Here is a 13272-nt window from a genome sequence, read left to right on the forward strand (position 1 = left end):
CTCCCACTTGTGGTTGAGGTATAGGGTCCTGCTGAGCACATCGGCCAAGGAGTTGTGTGCTCCTGGGAGGTACGCTGCTTGGAGTGCAAGGTGGTTGCAAATGCACCAGTTCCATAGGTGGACGGACTTGGAACAGAGGGACGGGGACCACCTTGTTTGTTGATGTAGGTCACTGCTGCAATATTGTCTGAGAGGAGCTGAACATGTCGCAAGCGAAGTAGAGGCTGCTACACATGGCAGGCTAAGTCAACCACCTGCAGCTCCAGGACATTGATGTGCATTCTGACCTCTAGCAGCATCCAAATGCCTTGAGTGCTGTGATGGTTTAGGTGAGCACCCCAACCGGCAAGGGAGGCGTCTGTGGTCATGATGACAGTCGTGACCAGGACAGCAAAGGGAGTGCCAATCAGCACCTTGGAAGAGTCGGTCCACCAGGTGAGGGAGGCCAGAACCGACTGTGGAATGAGCACTTTGGCTTCCAAGTGATCGTTGTGGGGTCTGAAGACCATCAGGAACCACAGGTGGAGGCATTGCATATGTAAGCAGGCATGCGGTGTTACAGAAGTGCAGACTGCCATATGCCCAATGAGACAGAGGCAACAGTGAGCCATGGTGCAAGGGCTGTAATTAGAGCTCTCAAGGCTGCGAATTGGTCTGCAGGGAAGAAGGCTCATGCTGCCACAGAATCAAGACACATCCCTAAGAAGGTGATTCTCTGTGTCAGTATGAGCACCAATTTCTCCTACTTGATTCACAGACACCAAGAGCTATGAGGAGAGAGTGGAGAGCACGGATGGTAGAAGTAAGCTCGTCATGTGACGGCACAACTAAAAACCAGTCGTCCAGGTAGGGTTACACTAAGTAACTTAGACGACGCATCTGTGTGGCCATGACTACAAAGACTTTTTGAAGACCTGTGGGGTCGTCGCGATGCCAAAGGGGAGAATTCTGAATGGATAGTGGTTGCTGCCCACGCAGAAGTGGAGAAATTTGCAATGGGCCAGGTGAATGACAATGTGAAAGTATGAGTCTTTCACGTTGAGAGCTGCAAACCAGGCCCTCTTGGGGAAGAAGGGAATAATAAATGCTAGCATCACGATACAGAACTTGGATTTTCTGATGAAGGTGTCGAGGAGGCGGACATCCAGGATAAGGTGATGCCCTCCACCCTTTTTCAGGATAAGAAAGTAGAGGGAGTAAAATTCTCTGCCCAGGAAAGGGCAGGGAACCAGCTCTATGTCATCCTTCACTAGAAAGGTGTCTGCCTCTTCTTGTTGTAGGCGGTATTGACTGGAAGGATCCCCTGTAGGCGTCCAAGTGGTGCCCCTACGTGGAGGGAAAAGCAAGGAATTCGATAGAGTAACCAAGGTGCATGATCTCCAGTACTCAGTCAGTGGTGATCTTGCCCAAGTCGGAGGCGAAGAAGGCAAGACAGGCCTCAAAGATGACCAGAGGAATGGGGTTGGTGATGGGGAGCATTTGCAGCACCCGACTTGCAAGCCAAAAGCGAGCCTTCGGCTGTTGGCGAGTGTGACATTCGGTACCTCAAACTAGCACTCTGGAATCCCCATATTCCCCACTGTCATACGATTGATATTTTTTGTACACATGCCTTGTGAGGTACCATTTTAAAAGTCTTGATCTGTTGAATTGCATGTACTATCATTGTATGTGAAGTTATGAAATATTCTTGTGTGTGTTACTGAAATATATTGTGAGGTTGGAAAACGCCCACAGCCAGCCTTTCAGTTGCAAAGGAGCAGCTATCACTGGCCAGATGGGTGTTGATGGCCCATCAAGAAGAATCCACTCTCCCAGAGGCTCCTTAGTGAGGGCACATATGCAATGGGGACTGCCTGGCGCCCATGTCAGGGCAAGGAACTTTCTAGCAGCTGGAAGAAAGTATGAAAGAGGGACAGTGACATCATCACTTGGTCTCGCTCTCTCTCACACACACACACACACACACACACGAAAAAAATCTGGAAAATCATCAGGAAGACAGATTTTGAACTGGGGAGATTGGTTCCCAGATTGGAAGGGAACCCAGCCTGTGTATTAGGAACTGTGAGCTGCCTGTAACATCTATTAGGGTGAGAGACTGTGATTCAAATCTTGCTTAGTCTGTTAAAGTTAGAACTTAGACTGTGTTTCTATTTTTATTTCTTAGGTGACCAATTTTGATCTCTAAGCCTGCTACTTAGAACCATTTAAAATTTATCTTTCTGTAGTTAATAAATCTGTTTTAGAGGTTATCTAAAACAGTGTGTTTTGGTTGAAGTGCCCGGGAAATCTCAGCTCAGGTTACCAAGGTCTGTTGCACATCCACTATCCTTTTGTTGGAGCGGCGAACTAATTAATGAGTTTGCACTGTCCAAGGGAGACTTGAGCAGTGTAAGACATATTTCTGGGGTGCAAGGTTGGGGTCAGGGTTTCCTCCCCACTCTGAACTCTAGGGTACAGATGTGGGGACCAGCATGAAAGACCCGCTAAGCTTTATTTTTACCAGCTTAGGTTAAGAACTTCCCCAAGGTACAAACTTTGCCTTGTCCTTGAACAGCATGCTGCCACCACCAAGTGATTTAGACAAAGAACAGGGAAAGGACCACTTGGAGTCCTATTCCCCCAAAATATTCCCCCAAGCCTTACACCCCCTTTCCTGGGGAAGGCTTGATAATAATATCCTCACCAATTGGTATAGGTGAACACAGATCCAAACCCCTGGATCTTAAGAACAATGAAAAATCAATCAGGTTCTTAAAAGAAGAATTTTAATAAAAGAAAAGGTAAAAGAATCACCTCTGTAAAATCAGGATGGTAAATACTTTACAGGGTAATCAGATTCAAAACACAGAGAATCCCTCTAGACAAAACCTTAAGTTACAAAGAGACACAAAAACAAGAACACACATTCCCTCCAGCACAGCGAATTTACAAGCCAAAACAAAGAAAACCCAACGCATGTTCTAGCTAGATTACTTACTAACTTTAGAGGAGTTGAAGGGCTTGCATCCTTGATCTGTTCCCAGCAAAGGTATCACACAGAGAGACCAAAGCCTTTTTCCCCCCCTCCAGATTTGAAAGTATCTTGTCCCCTCATTGGTCATTTTGGGTCAGGTGCCAGCTTCTTAACACTTTACAGGTGAAAGGATTTTGCCTCTGGCCAGGAGGGATTTTATAGCACTGTATACAGAAAGGTGGCTTCCCTTCCCTTTATATTTATGACAGGGTGATTGGCTGGTGTCTCTCTCTGTGATTCACAAGTGGCTCAGGGAGCATTCATGCATTTTAGCTGGGTGTGGGGCTCCACATGCTGATGTCTGAGTGATCATAGTGTCTGGGAGGGGTTTTTCTGCTTGTCACTGACATAGCTTTGTGAGAGACAACCCAGGCTGGAGAGTTAAGGGGACACAGTTATCCCACAGTTCCAGGTTGTACACCAGGGATCCCATCACAGTGTGTCAGAGTGGAGGAGGTGGCTGCAGCTGGGGCCGCAGGCACTATGAACAGTGCTGCCTCCATGGGGGTTCTTTCTGCCAGTGATAGTACAGAGGATAGGGTATGTACTGCTGGGGACGGAAGGGCTCCTGCTGCTGTTTGTGACAGGACACTGGGGTGTAGATCCCAAGGGACTGAAGTGTCACCCTTGAGTCCTTCAGGGAGTGGAGTGACTCTTCCATCTTGGCTAAGAAGAGCTTGTCCTCACCGAAGGGGAGGTCCTATAGGGTGGTCTGTATCACCCACAGAAAGCCAAAGGACTGCAGCCAAGAGTCACGTTGCATGACTATGCCCATGGCAAGGGAACAGGATGACATATCCACGATATCAACAGCTACTTCAAGGCCAACCTTGGCCACCAGGCTGCCTTCCTCTATGAGGGCGCGAAAGTGCTGTCTCTTGTCCTGCAGCACATCGTCCAGGAATTCTGCTAGCTTGGCATAGTTGTTGAAATCATACTTTGCCAGCAGAGTCTGGTAGTTCACAATGCAAAATTGCAATGCTACTGAGAAGTAGATCTTCCTGCCCAAAAGATCTAGGGCTGCCCAGTCTGGAGGAGTCAATTTCTGCGGACAGGCGGGTTCTGTTGCCACATGCACCACAATGGAACTGGAGGGTGGGTAGGAAAAGAAGAAATATGCCCCCTTAGCTGGGACAACGTACCTGCATTCTGCCCGTTTTGGCATGGGGCACAGGAAGCTGCTGTATGCCAGACAGCTCTCGCAGGTTGCAGGATAGCAGGATGTTGATGGGACAGCAATGCACATGATGACCCCTGGGGTTGGAGGATGTTCAGCAGTTAGTGGTGCTGGTCCTGCACCTCCTCCAGGGATATGCCCAGGTCCGTGGCCATCCTGTGCAGTAGGTCCTGATACTGTTTATGGTCATCAGGAGGCGAGAGGGCAAGGGGGTATAAGAGCATCATCCGGAGAAGATGAAGCAGCCACAGAGACTGGCGGAACTGGCAGTACCAGCTCTGCCTCTGTTTCTTCCTCAGAGCCCAGTGGTTCCGGTTCAAGGTCCAGGGCAGAAGGGAATGATGCCTGAGAAAGTGGATAGAGCCATTGATATGAGTCCCAGGGCGGCCAGTGTGGCCAGGGCTTGGGGATACGGCAGGTGCTGGGTCATATGCTAGCAGGTGAGATGTCCGGACATGGGAGTCCGAGCTTCTCCTCGAAGTGGAGGAAAATGTCTGTTCTGGCTCAGAGTCTCGAATGAAGCCTCCAGGAGCCGTTGGTACAGGCAGTCCATGACGCACTACCTGGAAGTACCCCTCCTGGAGCAGGAGCGGTTCATCCACAAAATTGGGTAACTCGTGCGTGGCAAGCAGTGGAGAAGGGGGATAGAGCAGTTCAAGAGGGGGGAGGGATAGCTCAGTGGTTTGAGCATTGGCCTGCTAAAACCAGGGTTGTGAGTTCAATCCTTGAGGGGGCCATTTAGGGATCAGGGGCAAAAATCGGGGATTGGCCCTGCTTTGAGCAGGGGGTTGGACTAGATGACCTCCAGAGGTCCCTTCCAACCCTGATATTCTATGATTCTAAGATGTGTCGATGGGAGAAGGGGCTCACAGCATCGTGGGGTCCAGCGAATTTCTGTGAGAATCTCTGTGAGAACCAAGGAACATAGTGGTGTCCGCGGCGCCAAGTGAACCGATGGGCATGGAGACACTGTCAATAAGCACCCCAGAAAGCATTCCAGGTGGGCGGCCACTACAGTGGTCTGTGGTACTACCAGGTCCTCCTCCTTCTTCATCTTACCCTTGGAGCAAGGAAGCTTAGGCAGTGGTGGGAGAGGGTCCACACGCAACTTCTTGCCCAGTCTGGCTTGGGGAGGGAATGCTGCACTTGAAGGCAGTCCACTTCAGGGACTTGCTCCAATGCCCATGAGTGTTTTCGGCTCGCATTCTTGGGCTTGTCCTGGACCATCAGTACCAGTGTATCCGGGGCATGGGACATGCTTGCAGAGCACTCACTAGCAGTGAAGAGCGCTGCACCGAAGGCTCTGACAGTCCCAGGTTAGACTGTGAATGTGGCCAGAGAACTGCCTCCATAAGGAGCTTGCAGAGGCGAAGTTGCAACGCTTCCCAGGTCCGCACTGAGCGGCAAGATCTTACAGTAAGTCTCCCCAAGACAGTAAATACAACACTGGTGCTCATTGCTCACTGAGAATGAGCGCGGGCACAAAGTCCAGTTTTGGAACTCCAGAACGCAGGCCATAGTCCCTAGGGAGCCCAACCAGGGCGAGGAATACTAACTAATACTTCAGAAAACTATTTACAGCTAACTATAGAAGAAAAAAAACAAAGAAAAACTATGTACAAACAGACAAAAATGCTCCCGTAGTTGAACAATGATGGGTCCTGCTTTGAGCAGGGGGTTGGACTAGATGACCTCCTGAGGTCCCTTCCAACCCTGGTATTCTAGGACTATTTATTACATTTTCTTCAGTATGCATATGTATTTTTTATAAAATGTTAACTTACCTTCAGACTCTTTAAATAGTTGGACAGCATACTGGGATGGAAGCGATTCTCTTCAGCAACCTGTTCATCGTATCTTGGTCCTAACATTGTTTTCAAAGGCAAAAACTTCCCTATAGAACAAAATAAAATTTTACAGTATATATATATACACATATACACACACGTGATTTTAAAGCTATATGCAGAACAGTTTCACAGAAACTCAGCAATAACCTAAAGGATTTAATTAAAACCAAGCTATGGAAAATTTGGCCTGTCGCCCCTATGTCATGATGGAGGGATGGCCTGGTCTAATCTGAGTGACACTACAACACAGTGCATTAAGTCACAATACCTGGAGTGAAAAGACGGGCTCAGCCCCACAGGACAGGAGCCACCAGTGTGGGGAAAGTGCAGAGATGGCTCACTCTCCAACCTCCCCTTCCCCACTGGGGTCTCTATTCTGCATGGGGCCAGGAGAACCTGAATCTGGCATCCCATCTAGGACCTTCCTGGGATCAACTGGTGGGTTGGGACCCACTGTTTGGGAAACACTGGATTAGAGGAACTAAAAAAAAAAAGAAAAAAAACCTGTCAGATTATTCAATATTTTAAGATGCTTGAATAAGTCTTAGTTTGATGTAAACTCCTGAACTATGGCACATGAAACAAATTACCAAAGTCTAGGGCTGTCAAGCAATTTAAAAACTTAAGCACACAATTAAGCGCATTGTTAAACAATAATAGAATACTATTATTTAAATATTTTTGGATGTTTTCTACATTTTCAAATGTATTGATTTCAATTACAACACAGAATACAAAGTGTTCAGTGCTCACTTTATATTTATTTTTATTACAAATACTTGCACTGTAAAAAAACAAAAAAAAATGTCAGTTTACCTCATACAAGTACTGTAGTGCAATCTCTGTCATGAAAGTTGAACTTACAAATGTAGAATTATGTACAAAAGAACTGTACTCAAAAATAAAACAATGTAAAATTGTCCACTCAGTCCTATTTCTTGTTCAGCTAATAGCTCAGACAAACTAGTTTGTTTACAATTACAGGCAATTATGCTGCCTGCTTCTTGTTTACAATGTCACCTGAAAGTGAGAACAGGTGTTCATGTGATACTGTTCTGGCCAGCATCGCAAGATATTTACGTGCCAGATGCACTAAAGATTCATGTGTCCCTTCATGCTTCAACCACCATTCCAAAGGACATGCCCATGCGGACGACAGATTCTGCTCGATAATATCTTGCGACGCCGGCCACAAAAGTGCCATGTGACACCAAAAAAAATTTGAAGAACAGCTAGCCAAAGACTAAAAAAGTAATAGCAAAAAAAAAACATTTAAAGTGCATCAGAAGCAGGAAGCCTGCTAAACAACCAATGAGGCCACTGGACAATCAAGATGCAAAAGGAGCACTCAAGAACGATAAGGCCACTGCGGAGAAATGAAATGAATTCTTTGCATAGGTCTTCATGGTTGAGGATGTGAAGAGATTCCCAAATCTGAGCCATTCTTTTAAGGTGACAAATCTGAGGAACTGTCCCAGATTGAGGTGTCAGAGGAGATTTTGGAACAAATTGATAACTAAACAGTAATAAGTCACCAGAACCAGATGGTATTCACCCAAGAGTTCTGAAGAAACTCAAATGTGAAATTGCAGGACTACTAACTGTAGTCTTTAACCCATCATTTAAATCAGCTTCTATACCAAATGACTGGAGGATAGTTAATGTGATGCCAATTTTTAAAAAGGGCTCCAGAGGTGATCCCGGCAATTACAGGCCGGTAAGCCTGACTTCAATACCGGGCAAACTGATTGAAACTACAGTAAAGAACAAAATTGTCAGACACATAGATGAACATAATTTGTTGGGGAAGAGTCAACATGGTTTTTGTAAAGGGAAATCATGCCTCACCAATCTACTAGAATTCTTTGAGGGGGTCAACAAGCATGTGGACAAGGGGGATCCAGTGGATATAGTGTATTTAGATTTTCAGAAAGCCTTCGACAAGGTCCCTCACCAAAGGCTCTTAAGCAAAGTAAGCAATCATGGGATAAGAGGGAAGGTCCTCTCATGGATTGGTAACTGGTTAAAAGATAGAAAACAAAGGGTAGGGATACATGGTCAGTTTTCAGAATGGAGAGAGGTAAATAGTGGTGTCCTCCAGGGGTCTGTACTGGGCTCAGTCCTATTCATATTCATAAATGATCTGGAAAAAGGGGTAAACAGTGAGGTGGCAAAATTTGCAGATGATACAAAACTACTCAAGATAGTTAAGTCCCAGGCAGACTACGATGAGCTACAAAAGGATCTCTCAAAACTGGGTGACTGGGCAACAAAAAGTCAGATGAAATTCAATGCTGTGTGACAAAGTTCCTCCTCTATCTTGGTGGGTTTTGCGCTTATTGGTGGATTTGCTCACCTTGGAGCTCCACGGCAGCCCTCAGTTTGGCCATTTTCGTGAACCCACAGTCCAGGACAACTCCTCCTATGTCTGATCAGGAGTTGGGAGGTTTGGGGGGGAACCCGGGCCCGCCCTCTACTCTGGGTTCCAGCCAAGGGCCCTGTGGAAGGCAGCTGTCTAGAGTGCCTCCTGGAACAGCTGTGCAACAACTACAACTCCCTGGGCTACTTCCCCATGGCCTCCTCCCAATACCTTCTTTATCCTCACTATAGGACCTTCCTCCTGGTGTCTGATGATGCTTGTACTCCTCAGTCCTCCAACAGTGTGCGTTCTCACTCTCAGCTCCTAGTGTCTCTTGCTCCCAGCTGCTTACACGCACACCACAAACTGAAGTGAACTCCTTTTTAAACCCAGGTGCCCTGATTAGCCTGCCTTAATTGATTCTAGCAGCTTCTTGATTGGCTACAGGTGTTCTAAGCAGCCTGTTTGTCTTAATTGTCTCCAGAAGGTTCCTGATTGTTCTGGAACCTTCCCTGTTACCTTACTCAGGGAAAAGGGACCTAATTAACCTGGGGCTAATATATCTGACTTCTATTACTCTCCTGTCGCCATCTGGCCGGATCCTTTCAAAGCTGATAAATCCAAAGTAATGCACACTGGAAAACATAATCCCAACTATACGTATAAAATGATGGGATCTAAATTAGCTGTTACCACTCAAGAAAGAGATCTTGTAGTCATTGTGTATAGTTCTCTGAAAACATCCACTCAATGTGCAGCGGCAGTCAAAAAAGCAAACAGAATGCTGGGAATCATTAAGAAAGGGATAGATAATAGGACAGAAAAAATCATGTTGCCTCTATATAAATCCAAGGTGTACCCACATCTTGCATACTGCGTGCAGATGTGGTAGCCCCATCTCAAAAAAGACATATTGGAATTGGAAAACGTTCAGAAAAGGGCAACAAAAATTATTAGGGGTATGGAACGACTTCCATATGAGGAGAGATTAATAAGACTGGCACTTTCCAGGTTGGAAAAGATATGACTAAGGGGGGATATGATCGAGGTCTATAAAATCATGACTGGTGTGGAGAAAGTGTTATTTACTCCTTCTCATAACACAAGAACTAGGGGCCACCAAATGAAATTAATAGGCAGCAAGTTTAAAACAAACAAAAGGAAGTATTTTTTCATACAACACAGTCAATCTGCAGAACTCCTTACCAGAAGAGGTTGTGAAGGCCAAGACCTTAACAGGGTTCAAAAAAGAACCAGATAAATTCATGGAGGATAGGTCCATCAGTGGCTACTAGCCAGGATGGGCAGGGATGGTGTCCCTAGCCTCTGTTTACCAGAATCTGGGAATAGGCGACAGGGGATGGATCACTTGATGATTATCTGTTCTGTTCACTCCCTCTGGGGCATCTGGCATTGGCCACTGTCGGAAGACAGGATATTGGGCTACATGGAGCTTTGGTTTGACGCAATATGGCCATTGTTATGTTCTTATAATGACCAAAGCAGTGCGGAGCAACATATGTTCACTTTCGTCATCTGAGTCAGATGCCAACTGCAGAAGACTGCTTTTCTTTTTTGGTGGTTCTGCTTCTGTGGTTTCTGCATCAGAGTATTGCTCTTTTAAGACTTCTGAAAGCATGCTCCACACCTCAGCCCTCTCAGATTTTGGAAGGCACTTCAGATGCTTAAACCTTGGGTCAAGTTCTGTAGCTACCTCTAGAAATCTCACAGTGGTACCTTCTTTGCATTTTGTCAAATTTGCAGTGAAAGTGTTCTTAAAACAATCATCCGAGACTGCTATAACATGAAATATTATCATCAGGGCTTGATGTCGATCCAGGAGACGGAGGGGACGGAGAGCCTGGGTGACGGAGAGCGAGTCGTAGACTAAGTGGTTGGCTCTGGTTCAGCTTGAGAAGTTGACTGCGTAAGCTCACCTGCTGCTGGTTGTTTTTCCTTGAAAAATATGGTGATCGGCAACTGTCGCTGTTGTCTCTTGAGCTGCTCAAACATTTCTTGATATGGTCTCAAATCGTCCGTAATACTACGTGTGATTTTGAGGCTTCGTTCCATAGAGGGATCGTATTCAGAAATTAAATCATTCAAGTGTTTCGCTGCTCGGAACACTTCAGCAAATTTATGAAGATTCCAATTTGCTGGCTCTTCCTGTTCGTTGTCATCATCTTGGTCTTCTGTAGACGATTTATCAGTTCCTCTAACTCTTCATTAGTCAATGTTTCTCTATGGCTCTCAATTAATTCTTCAATTTCTTCCTCAAGGATCTCGACGAAGCCATCACCACCCACTTGCCTGGCCACCTGAACAATGCGTTTCACTTCTTTGTCAATGGTCGGGAAACCCTTAAAATGATTCACACATTTTTTCCATAGGTTTCACCAACATGCATTGACTGTTTCAGGCTTGATTGCATCGCTTATATTAAACAGGCAATGGGTGCAATCAGCAATGTTGAAGGACTTCCAACACTCCATCAAATTAAGATTGGGATCAGCATCCATAGCGCTACGTATCCATGAGAATGTAAGCCTCGTGTACGTGGCCTTGAAACAGCGAATCACGCCTTGGTCGAGAGGTTGGAGGATGGAGGTGGTATTGGGGAGGACAAAGACAACTTCACCGTCGTTAAGTGCAAACTGGAGTGCCGCAGGGTGGCCAGGAGCATTGTCTACGATCAGCAACACTTTAAAGTCAAGTCCTTTCTCTTCGAGGTACCGCTTGACCTCCAGAATGAAACCCTTGTGGAACCAATCCAGAAATAATGCTGCCATCACCCAAGCCTTTTTATTTGATTGCCAGAACACAGGCAGGAGTTTTTTGTTCTTGCCTTTTAGGGCACGGGGATTTGCAGCCCTGTAGAGCAAGCCCGGCTTTATTAAATGCCCGGACGCATTGCCACAAAACAACACTGTCACACGGTCTTTAGCTGCTTTGAAGCCAGGGGCTTGTCTTTCTGATTTCAAAGTGTAAGTTCAGTTTGGCTTTTTTTTTTTTTTTTTTTTTCCCCAGAAGAGCACAGTCTCGTCAGCATTAAAAACTTGTTCCGGAAGATAGCCCTTTTCTTCTATGATTTTCTTTAATTGTTCGGGGTAGGCTTTTGCTTCCTCTTCATTGGCAGATGCAGCTTCACCAGTAGACTGCACGTTTTTGAGGCTGAACCGGTTCCTAAAACTGTTAAGCTAACCTTGGCTGGCTTTGAATTCCATCTCATCAGAAGGCTGTCCCTCTTCAGAGGGAGGTTTGAACAGCGCATAGAGGTTAAGAGCCTTTTCTTGCAACGTATTGCCATCGATAGGCACACGTTTACGGTTCATGTCTTCCAGCCATAAGTTTAACGCCTTTTCAGTCTTCACTAAAGTCTTATCACGCACCTGGCTCGTCACCTTAGCAGTTATTGGAGCACTTGATGCCATGGCTTGACGAATTTCTCTCTCTCGAATCTTGATGGCACAGATGCTAGATTAGTTGCAGCCATATTTATGCGCCATGTTGGAGACCGACATACCGTCTCTCAATTAGTCCAACACAGCCAGTTTTTCCTCCAGCGTTGGAGCAGATCACTGTTTCTTCAGTTGAGCACCAGATGAAGTAGTTGGCTTGCATTTAGGGGCCATGTTATACGAAAAATACGTACAGTATCTTTAAACACTAGAATCACACTCAGCGCGGCGAGATGCTCATACTATGATAGGCACGTGGGAACTGAGACCGACTGAGGGAACAGCAGATTTACATCTCCCATCTCATGCTCACTCCAGGGCATACGCTCATTAAGTGGAATGGTGGGCGGAATCGCCCACACTATTATCAGGTATCCTGTTCTTTTTTTTTGCCGAGCGCGTATAGTTGAATTCGCGTAAGTTAAATGCATGTGTGATGCAACTCACCTGTACCGCATTATTTTTTTAACAAGCGTCATCAGCATGGAAGCCCGCTTCTTGTTTACAATGTCACCTGAAAGTGAGAGAAGACATTCTCATGGCACTGTTGTAGCCGGCATTGCAAGATATTCACGTGCCAGATTCACTAAAGATTCATATGTCCCTTCATGCTTCAACCACCAGGCCAGAGGACGTGCTTCCATGCTGATGACAGATTCTGCTCGATAACAATCCAAAGTAGTGCGGACCGATGCATGTTCATTTTCATTTTCTGAGTCAGATGCCACCAGCAGAAGGTTGATTTTCTTTTTTGGTGGTTCGGGTTCTGCAGTATCCACATCAGAGTGTTGCTCTTTTAAGACTTCTGAAAGCATGCTCCACACCTCAGCCTTCTCAGATTTTGGAAGGCACTTCAGATTCTTAAACCTTGGGTCGAGTGCTGTAGCTATTTTTAGAAATTTCACATTGGTACGTTCTTTGCGTTTTGTCAAATCTGCAGTGAAAGTGTTCTTCAAACGAACATGTGCTGGGTCATCATCCGAGACTGCTACAATGTGAAATAGATAGCAGAATGCAGGTAAAATAGAGCAGGGGACATAAAATTCTCCCGCAAGGCGTTCAGTCACAAATTTAATTAATGCACTATTTTTTTTGAGAGTCATCAGCATGGAAGCATGTCCTCTGGAACGGTAGCTGAAGCATAAGGGGCATATGAATGTTTAGCATATCTGGCACATAAATACCTTGCAATGCCAGCTACAAAACTGCCATGCGAACACTTGTTCTCACTTTCAGGTGACATTGTAAATAAGAAGCAGGCAGCATTATCTCCCATAATTGTAAACAAACTTGTTTGTCTTAGTGATTGGCTGAACACGAAGTAGAACTGAGTAGACCTGTAGGCTGTAAAGTTTTACACTGGTTTTTTTAAAGCAGTTATGTAACCAAAAAAAAAACTGCATTTGTAA

General features: G+C 45.7%; 1 protein-coding gene across 4 annotated transcripts in view; it reads right to left on the bottom strand.

The window, feature by feature from the left end:
• Positions 1-13272, bottom strand: part of RNGTT (RNA guanylyltransferase and 5'-phosphatase) — a 449575-nt gene that overhangs the window by 427349 nt on the left and 8954 nt on the right. For all 4 annotated transcript variants that reach the window (XM_037894454.2, XM_037894456.2, XM_043542650.1 and 1 more), the window contains exon 2: positions 5981-6090. In XM_037894454.2, coding sequence (XP_037750382.2) covers positions 5981-6090 — 110 coding nt within the window. The remainder of the gene's footprint in view (positions 1-5980; positions 6091-13272) is intronic.

Source organism: Chelonia mydas, chromosome 3 (genome assembly GCF_015237465.2).
Source record: "Chelonia mydas isolate rCheMyd1 chromosome 3, rCheMyd1.pri.v2, whole genome shotgun sequence".
In the NCBI taxonomy this organism is placed as follows: domain Eukaryota; kingdom Metazoa; phylum Chordata; order Testudines; family Cheloniidae; genus Chelonia; species Chelonia mydas.